General features: G+C 39.2%; 1 protein-coding gene across 1 annotated transcript in view; it reads right to left on the minus strand.

Annotated features, from left to right (window-relative positions):
• Positions 1-16,567, minus strand: part of pld1a (phospholipase D1a) — a 32,127-nt gene extending 15,560 nt beyond the window's left edge. The window contains exons 1-9 of the mRNA XM_003442882.5: positions 16,386-16,567; positions 5,433-5,648; positions 3,186-3,355; positions 2,855-2,997; positions 2,069-2,180; positions 1,764-1,829; positions 1,229-1,287; positions 962-1,054; positions 43-195 (exon numbers count right to left, since the gene is read on the minus strand). Coding sequence (XP_003442930.1) covers positions 43-195; positions 962-1,054; positions 1,229-1,287; positions 1,764-1,829; positions 2,069-2,180; positions 2,855-2,997; positions 3,186-3,355; positions 5,433-5,616 — 980 coding nt within the window. The 5' untranslated portion in view covers positions 5,617-5,648; positions 16,386-16,567. The remainder of the gene's footprint in view (positions 1-42; positions 196-961; positions 1,055-1,228; positions 1,288-1,763; positions 1,830-2,068; positions 2,181-2,854; positions 2,998-3,185; positions 3,356-5,432; positions 5,649-16,385) is intronic.
• Positions 16,568-16,831: the final 264 nt, after the last annotated feature.

Raw genomic sequence — 16,831 nt, forward strand, 5'->3', positions numbered from 1 at the left:
CAACTGTTCAACCATAACAAACACAAATACACACACACACACCTGGAGAGGCTATCAATCCGGACTCCGTGTTTGGTCTCTGTGTCTTTGGAGTCCATCTTGATGGTGAACTCTTTATCCACCAGCAAGACGAAGGAGATGGCTCCCGTGTCTGGCTTCATGTACAGCAAGAATGAGTCTTTCACCACAAGCCAGCTACAACACACACAAAGTGGTCATCGCAATTAGCGACATGGACATTAATGACTTCTGTGTAAGTTCTGCAGCTATCTGCTGACTGCTGTGGACCATTTCTTATGTTTCTCGTTTGGAGGAAAGGGTGTAGGAAGAAAATCTTCATCAGGATGTAGGTGGATGGGCTGAGCGTTTCAAACGTGTGGGATTATTTTTGTGTTGTGTTTAAAGAAATAATAACAACATAAACTGATCGCATCATAAATTGGATGATGTAAAGTGGAAGAGAAAGACAAAGTCAGATGTGAGTGAATACCACTGCCGTCAAGACTGAAGACTTTCTTACAAATATAGAAAAAATGAAAAATGTTGCTTGACAGCAAAAATGACCGCCTATTAAGATGTCATAATTATTATGTTTGTAAATGTGGAATGCACAGTTGTGTAATACATGTTCACTATTCTTTGACACCCACACTCTGACAGCTCCCTGCCAGGAATTTGAGAATGAATGTTCAAGAAATCCTCCTTCTTGCGTTTACCATAAGACGTTCTGGAGTTGATCAACTATAGCACTAGTCACCATGTTTCTCGCCTTCCAAAATAAACTGCACAGTATATTTAAACTGCTGGCTTAGACAGCTTAATTACAAGAAGAAAAAAACAACTAGAAACAGTAATACTGCTAACACTGCAGCTAAAGCAGTGGGATTGACTAGAAGATGCACAGAGAGAAATAAATTGGACAGACAGCGATAGCTGAAGAAAAACTGCAACATTCACACACCGTTTGGACCAGCGATAGCAGGCCTGGCTCTGACCACAGCAGTTCATTCCAGGGATACGATGTCCGCCTGAGCGTTTAGAAATCATCCCTTCCCTGGAGGAGGGAGAATAACTGGTGAAATATTTTCCAAAAACTGTATCATGGGGCTTAAGAAGAGTGTAAAAGAAGTTTGCAATTTTAAAATAAATACACCTAAAGAAAGAACAACTTTGACATGGGACATATGACCCTGATCCCCAGAGATATAGGCACTAAGAAAATGCTCACAGTCCTTTGGGCCCCAAGTCATGAATGAAACTCATCTGGCTGACGTCAATGAACTCCATCTGTGTAAAGAGGGCAAGCACAAACAAGAGACTTCACATAATGATTCTTGCATAGACACACCACTCATTGTGTAATATATTGTTACACATCATCATGTGAACTAGAAACTGTTAGTCCACACACGTAGAGTTAATATGACTCATCTTAAATTGTGTGTTGTCATGTCTCCTAATAACTTTAAATGCATAACAGCAAGTTTTCTGCCTAAAATATGCTTTTAAATGTGGAGGACTTATTTAAGAAGAGGCACAGCATAAAGACAATTTCACTTCACTTCATGTGAAAAAAGCAAAACAGATAAAACAACTTGAGGCTTTTCCAAATTCCACAATAAGGGAACTGAATTATAACATGTAGAAAAAGACTAATAATTATTTGCTTTTATTGCACATTATCTATAGTGGCTAATAGAAATGAGGCACAAACACAAGTGGTATGACATTATGTTTAAGTGTGACCCTTCGTATTTCCTCACAGTATGGTGATATTTTCGGTACATGGCCATCCTCAGCAGCTTGTTCAAATAGTCTTCTAGCTGTCTCTGTAGGAACACAAACACTATATTTGGACACTGACAAAGCCCATGCATATAAACACTGACATGTGCAAAACAATGTGAAACAGTAGTTTAGAGGATAGACTTGCTGGCAAGGAGTTAAGTACCATGGCAACAAGTGAGTGCCAGGAGAGCTCCTTGCAATAAAGTTGAAATATCACAAGAATCAATTTCATGGCCCTGAAAACAAGGCCAAAGGGGACAAACACAGCGCTCTAACATACCTTCCTGCTGGAGACCTGCTCATCTCGCACTAGCTCCTCTCCTCCTCCCCTTGGCAGGGAGGGCATCTCTCTCACTTCGCTCTTCCTCACCGTCTTTCTCCTCACTGTGTGGCTGAAAAACAGAATGTGGGAAATTTAATGCTTATCATTTAAATATATAATAACATAAACATAATAATATAAAATAATAACATGAACATAACAAGTTTAAAGACAGAGTATCGTTGGTCCTTAAAGTATAAGATAGAAGAAAGAACGAAGGTCCAGAGCTTTAAAAACACTGTTTAAGTGGCGGATCAGAAATAAAAATCTGTGTATTTCACAGGTGTGTCAAACTTCAGAGAATGCCAAAGGGAGTAAAAGTTTTCACTGGATTTTAAGCCTATTGTTTACTCCAAAAAATAATCTATGATTATAATAGACTGCACCAAAAACGTGAATGTGAAAAGTTCATAAATTTCAGTGGCACTAAAGGACAGTATGTCAATACTTAGCATTCAAGCTAAAAAAAAACCAACTCCCTGCTGGCGATAAATTTGTTGTTTTTACATCTGTGCTTATGTGAAGAAAAGTGCTGATTATATCATCTACATAAAGTAAATACAATACTCTCTTGATACTAGGATACTAGTATGATGGTTGCGTCTATGCATTTGAGTAAGTATACTTTTGTCACATCATGGACATATATCTCCCATTTAAGGACAAAAAGCTTAAGGTACAAAAAGCGTTTATGTCCATGTGAGACTGCAAATTTATGTTTTACTGTATAGAGTGCGTGCCAACCTGCGTGATGGCAGTGGTATCCTCATAAAGGTTTTGTACGTCCTCAGCTCTCTGTGCAGCTCCATGAAATGCTTCTCCTTCCTCTTAACCATCCAGGTAAATTCCCCATGTTTCAGTTCAATCTTAAACACTGCTGGCAGAGACTACAGAAACATGCACATGCTTAACACCTGTAATCATGGCAATGTCATCAATAACATTAAAAATGTTCAACATTTAATAAAAAGAAAAACAAGCAATACAATGGAAAATGGAAAAATCTGTGGCATAAGTAAACAGCAAGCGCAAGAATCAGGACCATATAGTTTATAGAGAGGTGTGTGTGCAGTACCTTGTTGACACTCCTTTGGTGTGACGCATTGAAGCGGTCCTGTGCAGTGGTGAACCTCTCCACCTCTAGGATTCGGGCAATAATGGGTACAGTGGGGAGGTACACTTTTGCATTGGCTTCCTTAAAGCCCACTGTGGCATACACTGCTGAAAATGGGATACGACAGTCCCCTGGGACAGAGACGAGGCGGGTGTTTAGTGTGATCTTTCTGCTTGTACATGTAGGAGTTGCTCAGGCTGTAGGAGCGAGTAGGATGTATCAGTGAAAACTCAGCCTTTGTTCAAGACCGTTGTAGTTCGCGAGTTTGCAGTGTTAGGGCAAATGTTACCGTATATTTTCTGGTAAAGTTTGCAAGACTTCAGCAGTGGAACCATCCACCCTCATGTGCTGGCACCGTTAGATAGTGGTTTGGAACCTCTATGTAGTAAGTTGCTTTTTTGACTAATTGAATTATGTTAATACAGTGTGATCCCACTTTGAATTAGTTTGACGGTCATTAAATTAGTAGCGGTCTTGAGAACAACTTTAACAGGATCGTTATAGACTTTTTTTTTGCTCATGTATATTTAAGCTCATATTCTGACAAGTTAAGACTAATAACATTTAATAGTGAAGTAACTGACTTGACCACTTGCTTTTGAACTCTGCTGCTTTGCTAGGTCTTCCTCTTCTTCTGCTCACTTTAAGGGTTATCACAGCTTCTTCTGTCATACCAGTCAGCTCCATATCCTCCTTCACTACAACCATGATCGTTCACTTCAGCAGCTCCATATTCAACATCCATCATCCATTATATCCACTATCCTTCTACTCCACATCTCAACCCTGCCTCTCTGACTTTCTTCCTTCATGTCACTGTTACACCTGTCTCCTTCTCGTTCACACACACGTTTTGCTTTGTTTCTACTAACTTTCATTCATCTTCTCTGCAGAGCATATTTCCACCTCTCCAGGCTCTCTTCCACCTGCTCGCTACAGATCACATTATTGTCTGCAAACATCACAGTCCACAGAGATTCCTTCCTGCCTTTCAACCTTTTCATCACCCCAGCAAAGAATCATAATCATAATAGTTTATTAAGGAAATTATGTATAATGTAGGAAGAAAGGGCTCAGAACTGTCTCCTCGTGTAACCCCACCTCCACCATGAACCCATCTATCACTCGTACCGCACACCTGACCTCGCTGTCCCCATACAGATCCTGCATCACCCTCAAATACTTCTCTTCCTCTCCCGACTCCTACAGTACCTGCTATTTGCCACAGTTCTTCTCCTGGCACCCTATGATATATTTTCTCTAGATCCACAAATACACAGAGCAACTCCTTTGACCCTTCTCTGTACCTCTCCATCAACTCTCCATATAAAGTAAATATTGCATATGTAGTGGTCTCTTTGCATGAACCCATAATCCTTGACTGGCATCTCTATTCTTCACCTAGCTTCATCAACTTTATCCCTCTGTAGTTGCCACAGCTCTGCATAGCGCCCTTGTTTTTGAAAATCTGTACCAGTACACTTCTTCTCCGTTCTTCGGGCATCCTCTCACTCTGTGGTAAACAATCTGGCTAAAAAGTCCACTGCCCTCTCTCATATACCTTTCCATACCTCCATACCTCTTCTCAACACACTCTTCACTCGTTAGTATCCTTAATCATCCTAACCTGCTGCACATCCTTTCCAGCTCAATCTCTTTGACACAGCCAATCGATACAAACATTTCTCCTTCCTTGTTTTTCTTAGTACTTCAAATACAAGTAATATCAACCAGCCTTTGCCACCTCTCTCTCTCTCTCTGTTGTACTGCCAGTACCTGTGTCTACATTCTTTATCTCCCTGACCCACTTTTTCTGAGCATACTTTTAACTTTTTCCTGTACTTCCTCATTCCACCACCAAGTCTCCTGGTCTTCTGAGGATACAACAAACACCTTCTTTTGAGTTTCCCTCACCACTTTAGCTGCCACTTCATTCGCTTCCTCTACTTGATTTCCAGAGTCATCCTACAGACTACCATTCTATGCTGCCTAACTACATTCTCATCTAACACCACCTACCCCACATTTGCTGAGTGTCCATCAGACTATCTGAGCCCACAATTAGTAGGTTATGTCAATATTTTCTTCTTGCTTTTGAGATTTCTTTACAAGAAATTATTGTAATACTGTAAATTTTGAGAGCAACAGGTACATAATAAGTAATTACAATAAGTGAACATATATATTTTCTCATTTCCATAAACTTACCTATGTTGTTTCCATCATAATCCACATCTTCTCCCTCTCCTATGTCCAGCTCTCGGGTATCCAGGCTTTCCACCAGATCTGCCATCTTGATACCGTCGTGTGTGTCTTGAGCCGCTGTGCTGTCAGAATCTACAAAGTTCACCAGGTTAAGGTCACTGGTAGCAGTCTGAGCCTTACTCCTCATGCTTAGCAGTCAGACCCTGGAGCAGGGCACACCTAGAAGAGAGATCAGATGTATGACCATTTCCTGAGTGTATATATACTCCCACAGAGCAGGACAGTCTTGTGACATTTAATCTTCCAGTGACCTTACTGTGACTTTCCTTGTTATCATGTGAATCAGATAAAAGCTGCAAGGAATATAAACTCTTTAACAAATATGCCCCAAAACAGACAATGTAATGTATAATATAATGTTAATGTGACTGTATTTCAGCTTGTGCTGAAAATCAACAGAAAGGTAAATAAATGTATTCTTTTTTACCAACAGCTAAGCTTTAGAAGAAGCATAAATCATGTCCAGGTGAACACTAATGTATCTTAGTGTCTTAGCAGCTTTTGAGCACCGCAGGTAGACATTTACTGTTCACCTCTCTCCTGACCTCCTCTAATTAAAATGATGATAAAAAAAAAAATGAGCAAATTTGGATTCACTCTGTCAGACCTGTGTCCACTCATTTTCAGTCCAGTTCTTGTGTTATTTGGCATACCCCAGCCTCTTCTAACCGTTTCCAATGAGCTTTCAGCTTGTCAGAGGTTCTTATGTCTTAAAGACATGATTTTCACATACTCTGCTAGAGATAGTTTTTTAATGTCTGTCACTTCATTTGTCCTCCACCAGTCCAGTTTCCTCATTTTTTTAAGAACACATTACACATGCAGTGTTATATGACCTGCATGGCTAATATCTCTTTGGGAATCACATTATTGCTGCAAAAATACTCTTTTATTCCAGTCTAATTATGATATCCTTTGCATTTTTCATAGATTCAACTAAAAAATGGGACCAAATCATGTCTTTTTGTGGCATACTGCTAGTGAGAAGGTGCCAAAAGATACAGTTAAAAATATATCAATATAAAGAAATATAAAGAAATGAGAGGTAGACGTCTGCACAATACCATATCTATACTTTTACTGTATGTGCATTCCTACTCACAGCACTATTAAGTCACCTCTAATGACCTTTTTGGAAGAATCAACATCTGTAATGTTTTTCCATCTGTTTATTATGTCCCAGCAGATAACCTGCTGGTCACTCCCCCTGGAGATCATAAAACAAACAAACTAATGGTTTTTATATTTTAATGAAACATATGTACAACAAATTACCTCATTTTTCAGCAATACAGTAATAAGATTGTGTATTTTGAATGTTGTTTTTTTTTCAGGAAGGGGTATAGCACTTAAACTACTATTGTTTTTTTCTTTAAGGAAATCACTTGTAAAGTTCTGCCTGAATTAGTTCAATGGGACCAATAAGTTAATGTAAAAAGAAAAAACACCCTTCCACTCCCTAAACCACTCCTTTAAAAAAAATTGATGCCAAATAAAACATGTGTCGCCATGTTGTGGTTTGTGACTTCAGAGACATCGTGAGTAGAAATCAACTATGAATCAGACACAATCATCAAAGGAAAAAAAATCAGCTGATGCCCTTCATTCTATCAAATTCAGAAAATATGCTCATATTTTTAAATTATTGGTCACTTTGTTGTATATGATACACTTGCATACTACTCCGTGCAGAAAAAAAACCCATTTAATTCACTAAGTGGACTACAAACAAATATTTTCTATTAAAATGTTCCTTGAATAAAGCGAAAAAAATACACTGAATTATCAAAAGCAGGCAAACCAGATTTTTATGTAAAAATTTGTGGAAATTGATGTTTTTTGTGATAAATCTACAAAAGCTCAAAATCTGCTGAAGTCAAAGGCAGTGCAGTTCAAAAACAGCTAGGTTTTGGTAGACTATAAAAATATAGCATAGAATAGAATTAAAGACTAATAATTAGTTTAGACTAATAATTATGCAGATATTGTGCTCAGGTCTCTCTTTTACTCTCAACTTTACCTCAATACAGAGAGTTCTGACACAGTTTTGTATACCAAACAATTACTGAGACACCAAAACCTGCTAAACTCGTCACAAACATTATTTCTCACGTTTGCTACACTTTGCTTCACTGTAAATCCAATATTTGTTATTAAAGTTTAAAATATCTTCTTTTATATTTCTAGATAGAAACAAAACTATTTGGTTGTTTTTAAAAATGATCTTCACTAGAACATGATACATTTTGCTCAAGAGCTTTATAAGAAGGCCTGTTAGTTTCAGACAACAGATGCTCCTGCCATAAAAAAGACAAGAAAATGTGTTAAATTTTTTTGATTTCTGATTAAGGGCAGGTAAAAAGTCATCATTAATCTGAAAAACATCCAGACAGAAAACCTGATTTGGTTTTACAGAAACATAAAGGTTCGAGAGACAGCAATTAAACAACAACAACTGAAAAATAATCAAAATAAATGTTCAAACAGAAGAAAATAGGGCAGAATCTGTTTTGCCTATGGCTTTTCATGATTCAGCAGTGTTGGTAACAACACTCAAAACACACACGCCCAGAGAAACAGAATAACGTCAACTGGTTCTTCAGAGCATGTGAGAAAAAAATGAAACCACTTCCTGCATTTCATTAAAAAAAAGAAAAGAAGGAAACTATGTATGCGTCTTTTTAATTTCCCACAATTAACTGCAGTTTAGCATTAGGCTGACACCTATGTGGTCAAGTTTGAAAGAGGAAATGATCTTCTGACTTTCTTCTGACCAGCATCAAATTCTTCCAGAGCAAAAACTACTTAAAATGACACAAGCACGTACACTAAGAGATAAAGAGTTGACAGTAAACATTCCCACTACCGAGAACAAGATCCAACATGCTCGAAGAATCAAAAGAGTCACCAACTGCCTCAAGTGACTGCTGTCTGCTTGGTTTCTGTTGTCCTTGTGAAACTATTTATTCTCTCCATTTATTAAAAAAAGTGAATGAATGGGTTTTGATTAGTTTCCTATTTAAAATAATGCTTAGAATACACTAACCATTGGGCTCAGACATTTTTTAAATACTTCTTTTATATTTGGGCTTGATTTGGTTCAGTTCGGTTACTATTATAGCTACTTAAATTTTCATTGTCTGTCACAACAGACGTGACGATGTGACAGACAATGTGGAGTGGTGATAGAGTGTGGACCCAAATGCAGACACAGACAGTGATGGACTTAAAGTGAGCCTTTATTACAGCCATGCAAAATACAAACAAACAAAAGCAAAGGAGAGAATGACTAAGCTAGTAAAAAACCTAAAACCAAGTATAAAGAAACTAAAGACCTGAGAATGTGGGGCTTGGAGACATGGAAAATGGAGAACTGCAGTGAGTGACACGCAGACGATCCAGCAACAAACAGAGGAAGACAAAGGGCTTAAATACACAGAGAGATAATGAGGGAATGAGACACAGGAGGAGAGCACAGCTGGGAGTAATCCCACATGAGACCAGGAGAAGGCAAAACTGAAAACACTAACATAGGACGCAAGACTGTCAAAGTCAAACAGGAAACAAGAGACATTCACAAAGACACAGACTTGACACTGAGGCCTGGAGACAAGACTGACTGGGGAGACACAGGATGCACAAACATAGAGACCGGGGTGACTGGACATTAAACGTGGAACACGGGAAGGCTTAGTAACAGAAACCTAAACACTAGAAACTAAGGATATAACACACACAGAGAACAATAAGAAGAACCAAACCCATGAATAACACTAAATCAAAGAATATAAATTAATCAAAAAACACAGCACTGGATCACAGACCCAGTATCTTGACACACATAGCCCCAATATTCATTTGAACACACATTACTACGCAAAGCATGTTAACTGAGTCAGCACTGGCTATAAAAAGCTCACTTTGCATGGCTTCATTCTGCACAAAGCAACAGTGTGGAATGAGAAATAGCCCGCTGACATGAATGGTTTTACATCTACTATAGATTAGTGTATAGTGTAAACTGTGCCCACTGTTTCACGATTACTGTAAACACAATAAAATTCCTTGTTAAAAAGTAATTGCTCCCCGTGTTAAATCATGAATTAACCACATTTTTTGGAAAGCTGGGTTCGGTTTCACTAACCACATCCAGCTATAGTTACTGTCAGTCCTGTTGAATTAAGAAATCACTTATATAGAACTTGTCTGACCAAATGTAGTATGCTAAAAGATCAACACATCATACCAAAATCTAAAGAAACTCAAGAACATACGAGAGAACATATGAGAAAGTCACTGATATCTACCAGACTGCAGGCTTACAAAGCCATTTTAAAGGCTTTGGTACTCCGGCGAACCACAGTTAAAGTCATTAACCACAAATGGACAAAACTATGAACAATAATGAACCTTCCCAGGAAAGGCTGGCCAACCAAGAGTGCATCAATGACTCACTCAATATTTTATGCTGCCTATAGCTGTACATGTGAACTGAAATCCAGGAAGAAAATTGGCATGCTTGGATTGTTTAAACTGCACATGATTTTTTTCTACTATATAGTACAGCCATGACATTAAGCAAGGCCCTGTTTGCAGAAATTTTGTGTGAAGTGTGTGCTCCAGAGGAAGAATTTATGACAGTCCGGTTATTTCCTGCTCTGAGAATATCCATGACCTCCCAAAAACCTTGACCCACAGAGAGGTTAACGAGAATGTCAAAAAGTGTATGTGTAGACTGAGATGTAAAAAGCACAGTCTGTGTTATCTGTGTCTACAATATGCAACCTGAGAGTTATCTCTCTACTCCATTGTAATAAAAAATTGCCTACTTCCTGCTTCCTGTCCTGTTGTCATGGTGATAGCTTGAGCAGCTAGAGCTGCTTATATATAAATATCAACAGAAGTGCACCCGCCTCTCCCTTCGTGTGCTAGCATCCCTCTTAAATGTCAATTAGTGGGAGTGTGTCAGAGAGTCAGAAAAAAAAGAGGAATTACAAGTAAAGTGGCTGCTCATCAATCTTTTCAATGAGACACATGGGAAATTTAATCTCTCACCATGTGACACAAAGTCATTAAATACATATCGCTTTACTTGCCATGCAGGAATCGGCTGTCTTGCATTCTAAAAAGGGCTAAATCCATTACTGGGGATGTGAAATTTAAAGTAATTTTTAACTAAAGATTTTGTGATATACGTGTATATCCCACATAGCAAAACTGGTATGGCCCGGATCTGGCCCACACAATGTGCTTACACATGGCCCACATACCGCAAAGAATGACGGCCCTTTGGTGGTTCAGATCAGGTTTGCCACAGGTGGCCCACACATGGGCCAGCGCAAGGCCAGTTGCAGACACATTGGTGGTCCTGTGCTGACCCAGAACAGTTTCTGCTCTGGACCCAGATGCCAGCCTAATGTGAACCTTAATCACGGCCATGTAATAACCGTATTACATGCTAAACCGTGCCGTATTCAGCATAGATTAAAAATGTCCCAACAAAGGCAATGCAGCAAATTTATTTTGAATTGAATAATTTATATAATTTATAATTAACAATATATCAAATAATACTGCTGCTGGAACATAATAGTTCAAAAGTAACATGACAAAACTCTGTTCAGACAGTGAATGGATTGATTCTTATATACCACTTTTCTACTCTCCTGGAGTACTGAAAGCCACCTTCACCCAATCACTTACTCTAAACTGAGCGCTTCGTAACTACATTCATACTCTGATGGATGCATCGGAAAGGAACTTGGGTTAGTATCTTCCTCAAAGATACTTCACATGCAGACTGGAGGAGCCAGGGATCGAACCACTAACCTTCCGATCAGTAGGTGACCTGCTCTACCTCCTGAGCTACAGCCACCCAGTGCTAAACATAAGTAAATCCTCACTAGGTTCTGGATAAAGTGTACACTTACAAACCTGTCAAACCTGCATTTGAAACGTTGGCTACCATAGCAGTATAGTTTGCAACATGGCATTTGGGTCTTCTAACTAAAATAGGAACATAAATAATGGCATCATTGCGAGACCTGACCCACATCTGGTTGACATACACCCTGCCATGACACCAGTCAGTCAGAAGTGCCAACTTGATGCCAGATCCAGCCCAGACTTGTTTTCAATGAGCCTGGGCCACAAAAACCAAACCACAATCGGGCCAGATGTGGCATGCCATCACATAAACAGTGCCATCATTGCCAGGCCTGGCCCATATCTGGATGACATACCACTTACCATGCCAGAAGTCAGCCAGCAGTGCCGGCTTGACATCAGATCTGGGCCAGACCCGTCTGCTATGTGGGATTGTCAGCTGCAGCTTGCTTGGTCTGTAATACCATATTCGTCAGATAAAGTTCTCCAATGAAGAATTTGTCTCACCTTCTGGAAAAGGGCTGCAGAGCATCTGAACCAACATACAGCAAAATTCTTCCCAGTTGTGTGAAATAAATAATTGGACATTTTTGGGGGAAAATACACTTGTTATCAGAGACGTGATGCCACACTCGAGTCAGTCGTAATGATCCACAGAAGTGTTACATGCATGACAGTTTGCCTTTTTATAAGTGCCTCTATCCAACACTACCAACGCCGCCACGTCTAATGACCAATTTCAAGCTGAAACTTGGAGAGGTTACTACTCTAGCTAAAAGGCAGCCAAGACGACGCATGGTTCTGATAAACCAAGCTAAATGGCCAGCGGCAGCAGATTCATGTTCAATAAATACCATAATAGTTACATTAATAATTTATTAACATTAATAAATCGATAGGCTACAAACTGAAAGGGCGTTATGAGAAAGTGGTACTAATAGTTAACTATTTAATCCGTTATCAATACTGCACTATTGATTCATTCACAGAGCAACAATGGCTCATTTTTCTCTACTGCGTGCACACGTTGCATTTACAATCCCTAATTTGGTCCCATAAAGTTTGCTCAAATATACGAATCGATGACTTACTTCTCTCTGTGGTTTTATAACAAGCAAAATTGAGATATTTATGAGCGTTTTTGCACCAGAGCCTCTAGCAGCCCTGTTCCTGTAACAGTGCAACGACCCACGAGAGACACATGGGAAGGAAAACAAGGTCACAGCGGATGTGTATCTGCACCCAGAAAAAAAATATATATCTGCATCCCAGTTCAGTTCCGTGGCTGCTAGTGTCCCAAATCAAGTTCAGCCAAGAAGTTGTGTATATTTTGCAGCTAAAAGTTTGGCTCACTCCTAATATTTTGCAGAAAGACAAATCAACATAGATACTTACTTGCCTTTTACATATAACTACAAATAATGACACAAGATACTTTGGAGCAAATCGTGTTGAGTGCCCTTTTCAGATTACAATGATGGAAAGGTGATGTTCAAAAACTGTTTTGAGGTCTATACAGTGCATAAGTTCTTATAAAAGAAACAGAAAGCAGCGAGACCTTATTTTCTAAAGTGGCTCACATCTGGAAACATGATTCTAATTTACACAGCAACTTGCTGTTTTGGGTGGGAACTCACACTGCAGTGGTTACTTCTGGGAAATGGGTTGTGTTAAACCAAATCCTAAACATTTTGAACAGAGCCGTCTGTTCAAATATGCTAAAAGGAAAATATTCTGCTGCTTCAGGGCATCCTGGTGGCAAAAGGGACTTAAGTGTGCCACATAAACATTTTCTTTTAAACCATCAAAGGAGATTTCATGCACCAGTTCTAAAATCTCATGCTTTCACTTCTCCATTGTATCTCAAAGTCATCACCTTTTAAGGTGTCTAATAGCTTTGAAGAAGCAAAAAGATGCTTTAATAATAGATCATTAAACAACAGCGAACAGTACTTGCATTAGTGACTCTTAACTGCACTTTTGTTTACATTATAGGTCAAGCAAAGACAATATAAAGCCATTACACTGTCTTTTCAGGGCAGCCACATTCAAGGTTCATACCAGAAACTGCTAAAGACATCAAAAGACAAAAATACAGTGTACCACTTCTCTCTGACACATTCACTAATTACACTCAGTGCAATCAATGCATCCTGTCTTTTTGCACAAAAAACAAAAATGTCACGCAAAACACATTCATCTAATGTCTACCAAATTAAAAAAAGATTAATATCATCATGATATCATTTTTGCACATTTTTGTTGTATTCATGACGATTTCTGAGCAACATGAAGTTAAAAATGAATAAAAGTTGCTATTCAAGCTTTTGTTTAGACGCATTTACCGTTTATGGTCTGTGCCATTGCATTGTGGTAGAAAACAGATTATTGTTTTGTAGATTACAATAAATAAATAAGATTAATCAGTATAAAAAGATCAGTGTATTATCTAGCTTCAAACAGATTGGAGATTGTGGGAAATCACCTACTCAGGCAGACTAAGATATGACATATGACACACGCTGATTATATGTTTTGACACAATAACCAACTCTATGACTACGATCATCACTGCTTATTTACAGATTTACTGTAAAAACTTTTCTTAATCACCTCTAAAACAGACTCTGATGTCTTCATATATGCGTTGATAAACAAATTCATTTTCAGAGCTGCTTCTTGAATCCAAAAGCACTACTTAAAAACACATTTCTACCAGTTGACCTCAGCATATTTGTCCACCTTAAATTGGCATCCAGTACTCCTACTTTTCTCCCTCTATAATAAATTTGCTTGCAATACATGTTTTAAAGTGTCAAATCATTGAAAGGAACACTGGAGGCGGACTGAACATGTCAACCTCAGCAGAGGTGCTGTCACTGATTATCCATTAAGTGTGAGGAAAAATAGGTAGTTTGTGAAATGTACCATCTATCCTGGATTCCTGTGCGATAGCCAGTCTGACATTTACGAAGTGCTGTGGCAAACACAGTGAATGACTGAAACCTTTTTAAACATACAATACATGTAAACGGCATCTTTGCATTAGAGACTACAAGTCACGCTCGCTGATACACGCCATGGTACGTATATAGCAGCGCAACAAAGGTAGCATAAATGTAGCCTGGCATTTATAGACTGAGCAGTGCCAAGCTCCTCGTGGCGCAGATGGTACAAAGATAGAGAAAAGAAGGGAGGGAGGGAAGCAATGAGAGAGGTCTGTGACACCTCTTTTTCTCTGCCCACACTAAAGCTGCCTATTATCTAATCCTTCACACCATGGATAGGGGGATTGGGATGGTCAGAGCGGCAGAGAAAGCAAGACATACAGTAGATGCCAGAAAAAGAGAGCGAGCAATCGTCATCATTGCCAGAGTGTCGTTCAGCTGATGGTAACACAAGGCGTCATTGTACTGAGGGAGTGAGAGAACTGCTCCCTCTCTCCGTTTCAGCCAAGCCTGATTCGGCTCAACCAGTGTGGCCAAGACCGAGGCTGGAAACTACTAAAGTTTGACTTGTGCCAGACCACTGAAGTGAGTCATGATTACAGTGGTAGGAAAAAAGTATAGAGGATCTCTGAGTTCTTGAATTGAAGGGTTGGTGCATGCAAAATATAATTTAGTGGCTGAGAAAGAAAGCACTATGTTCAAAAATAGACACAATATGAATGCAAACATCTGAGGTGCAGATATGCTGTACTGTATGATGTAGTATGCGTGTCAAATGGCCCAGTGAACGCGGGGAAATGTACACCGTGGAGAACAGCAGCGACAGGTTGGTCTCCTGGTTCATTTCAAATACACTGAAATAGCTCGTCTACAGATATGCTGCTGAAAAGTCAATGAAAAACTGTGTTCCGTATAAGAATTTGGAAAAGAATATACTCTATAATGCTTTAATTATACATATAGATATATTTTAAATCATAGTTGGAAAGCCCAAAAGAATATTTGTGGGCTTTTTGATGGTGGCACATTGTCTGGCAGGACACAAGCCAGCCAGAAGTTCACATCTGGATTTAATTTATAGTACTAAATCTGAGAGCCTTGCTAACAACACTGATCCCCTCTGTCTCTTCTAAGCAGCAAACTGCAATGATGCAAAACTTATTATGCTACTTTTTTACTTTAAAAGAATGGTGGGTGGTTATAGCAAAGATCATAGCCAAGAAATCTTCAGCTCAGTATTTTTCTTTCACAAATACTTAATAACAAATACATCACACAGCAAGCACAGCAAGAAAACGCATAGACTTGGGTCAATAAACTTAAACGCATGCATTTAAAGCCTCAGGCACGAATAACAGTAATAAAGTTTACTGTTTAAGTATGCTGGCACCACAACAAAAAGTATTGAGGTCATGCCTGTGCAAAAGACTATTGAATGCCAGAGGTCAGTATCCAGTGTATCTGTTGCAAAGACAACAGAAGAACTGCAGAGGGGAGAGGGCTGGTTTTCTATGGGCGAACAGCAGGAAAAAAAAAAATATCTGCAGTCTTCCCATGACATTCCAGCTGCAGCAACCAGCTTTCACACAAGCCATGAGAAAGGGGACATCAGGCCAACAAACAAACACACATGAACACACGCACACCTGTGAAGTCTTATGCAACAGGTAAAACATTATTTGTCACAGCATTACACTGGTACAAAGTAAACAACAAAAAGATCAGGAAATTCATCTTCACACCTCACTATAGCACCCACTCTTTACATTTTACACTTGACTTGTGACTAAATCTTAGTACAGCATATGTAATTTTGTGACAAGGAACAGAAACAGTCAAATGCACATTAACCACGTATTTGCTCTGCTGCAGCTCAAAAAGAACTAATCCAACTTATTCAGCAGTACTCCAGTATAATCCACTGTACATTTCTTGTCCATGATTCCAGTGATAACCCAAAACCAAAGAGTGTCACAGGCACATATCTCCCAAAGCCCCTGGACGCAAATAGAACAGAGCAGACACAGAAACAAACACAGAGTCAGAGGGACACATTACCAACCTGCTCTTTCTGTGGACGTGCAGTCCACATGTTGCTTAGTCTGATCCACCTGGCTTTACTCAATGTTGGGCAAAACTAAAGCAACTAAGACGCCTAAGCAGACAAAGAATTGCACAGCAGCAGCGGCGGTGGCAGCAGACAGCTCCTTCTAGTCTGCACTTCTGTAAGTGTGGCTGGGAAAAAACTAACAGTGAACTCTCTCCAACTCCTCAGGAAGGGAGGGGTCACACAAACTCTAGGCCAATCACAAAAAGAGACTCTTCCCATAGCCTTTTCTCATTGGATAAAAGATAGTGCTGGACTTGTGCTGAAGTAGGAGGAGTACACTTGGGAAATTCTTTGACACTGACTTTGCCTATTATCTCATCACTTCTCACTTTTACTCATTCTCTGTTATTTGTTTATTTTTCTTGCTTTCCATTATTTATAGCTCATCTGTCTGTGCA

Source organism: Oreochromis niloticus, linkage group LG19, assembly GCF_001858045.2.
Source record: "Oreochromis niloticus isolate F11D_XX linkage group LG19, O_niloticus_UMD_NMBU, whole genome shotgun sequence".
Lineage (NCBI taxonomy): Eukaryota > Metazoa > Chordata > Actinopteri > Cichliformes > Cichlidae > Oreochromis > Oreochromis niloticus.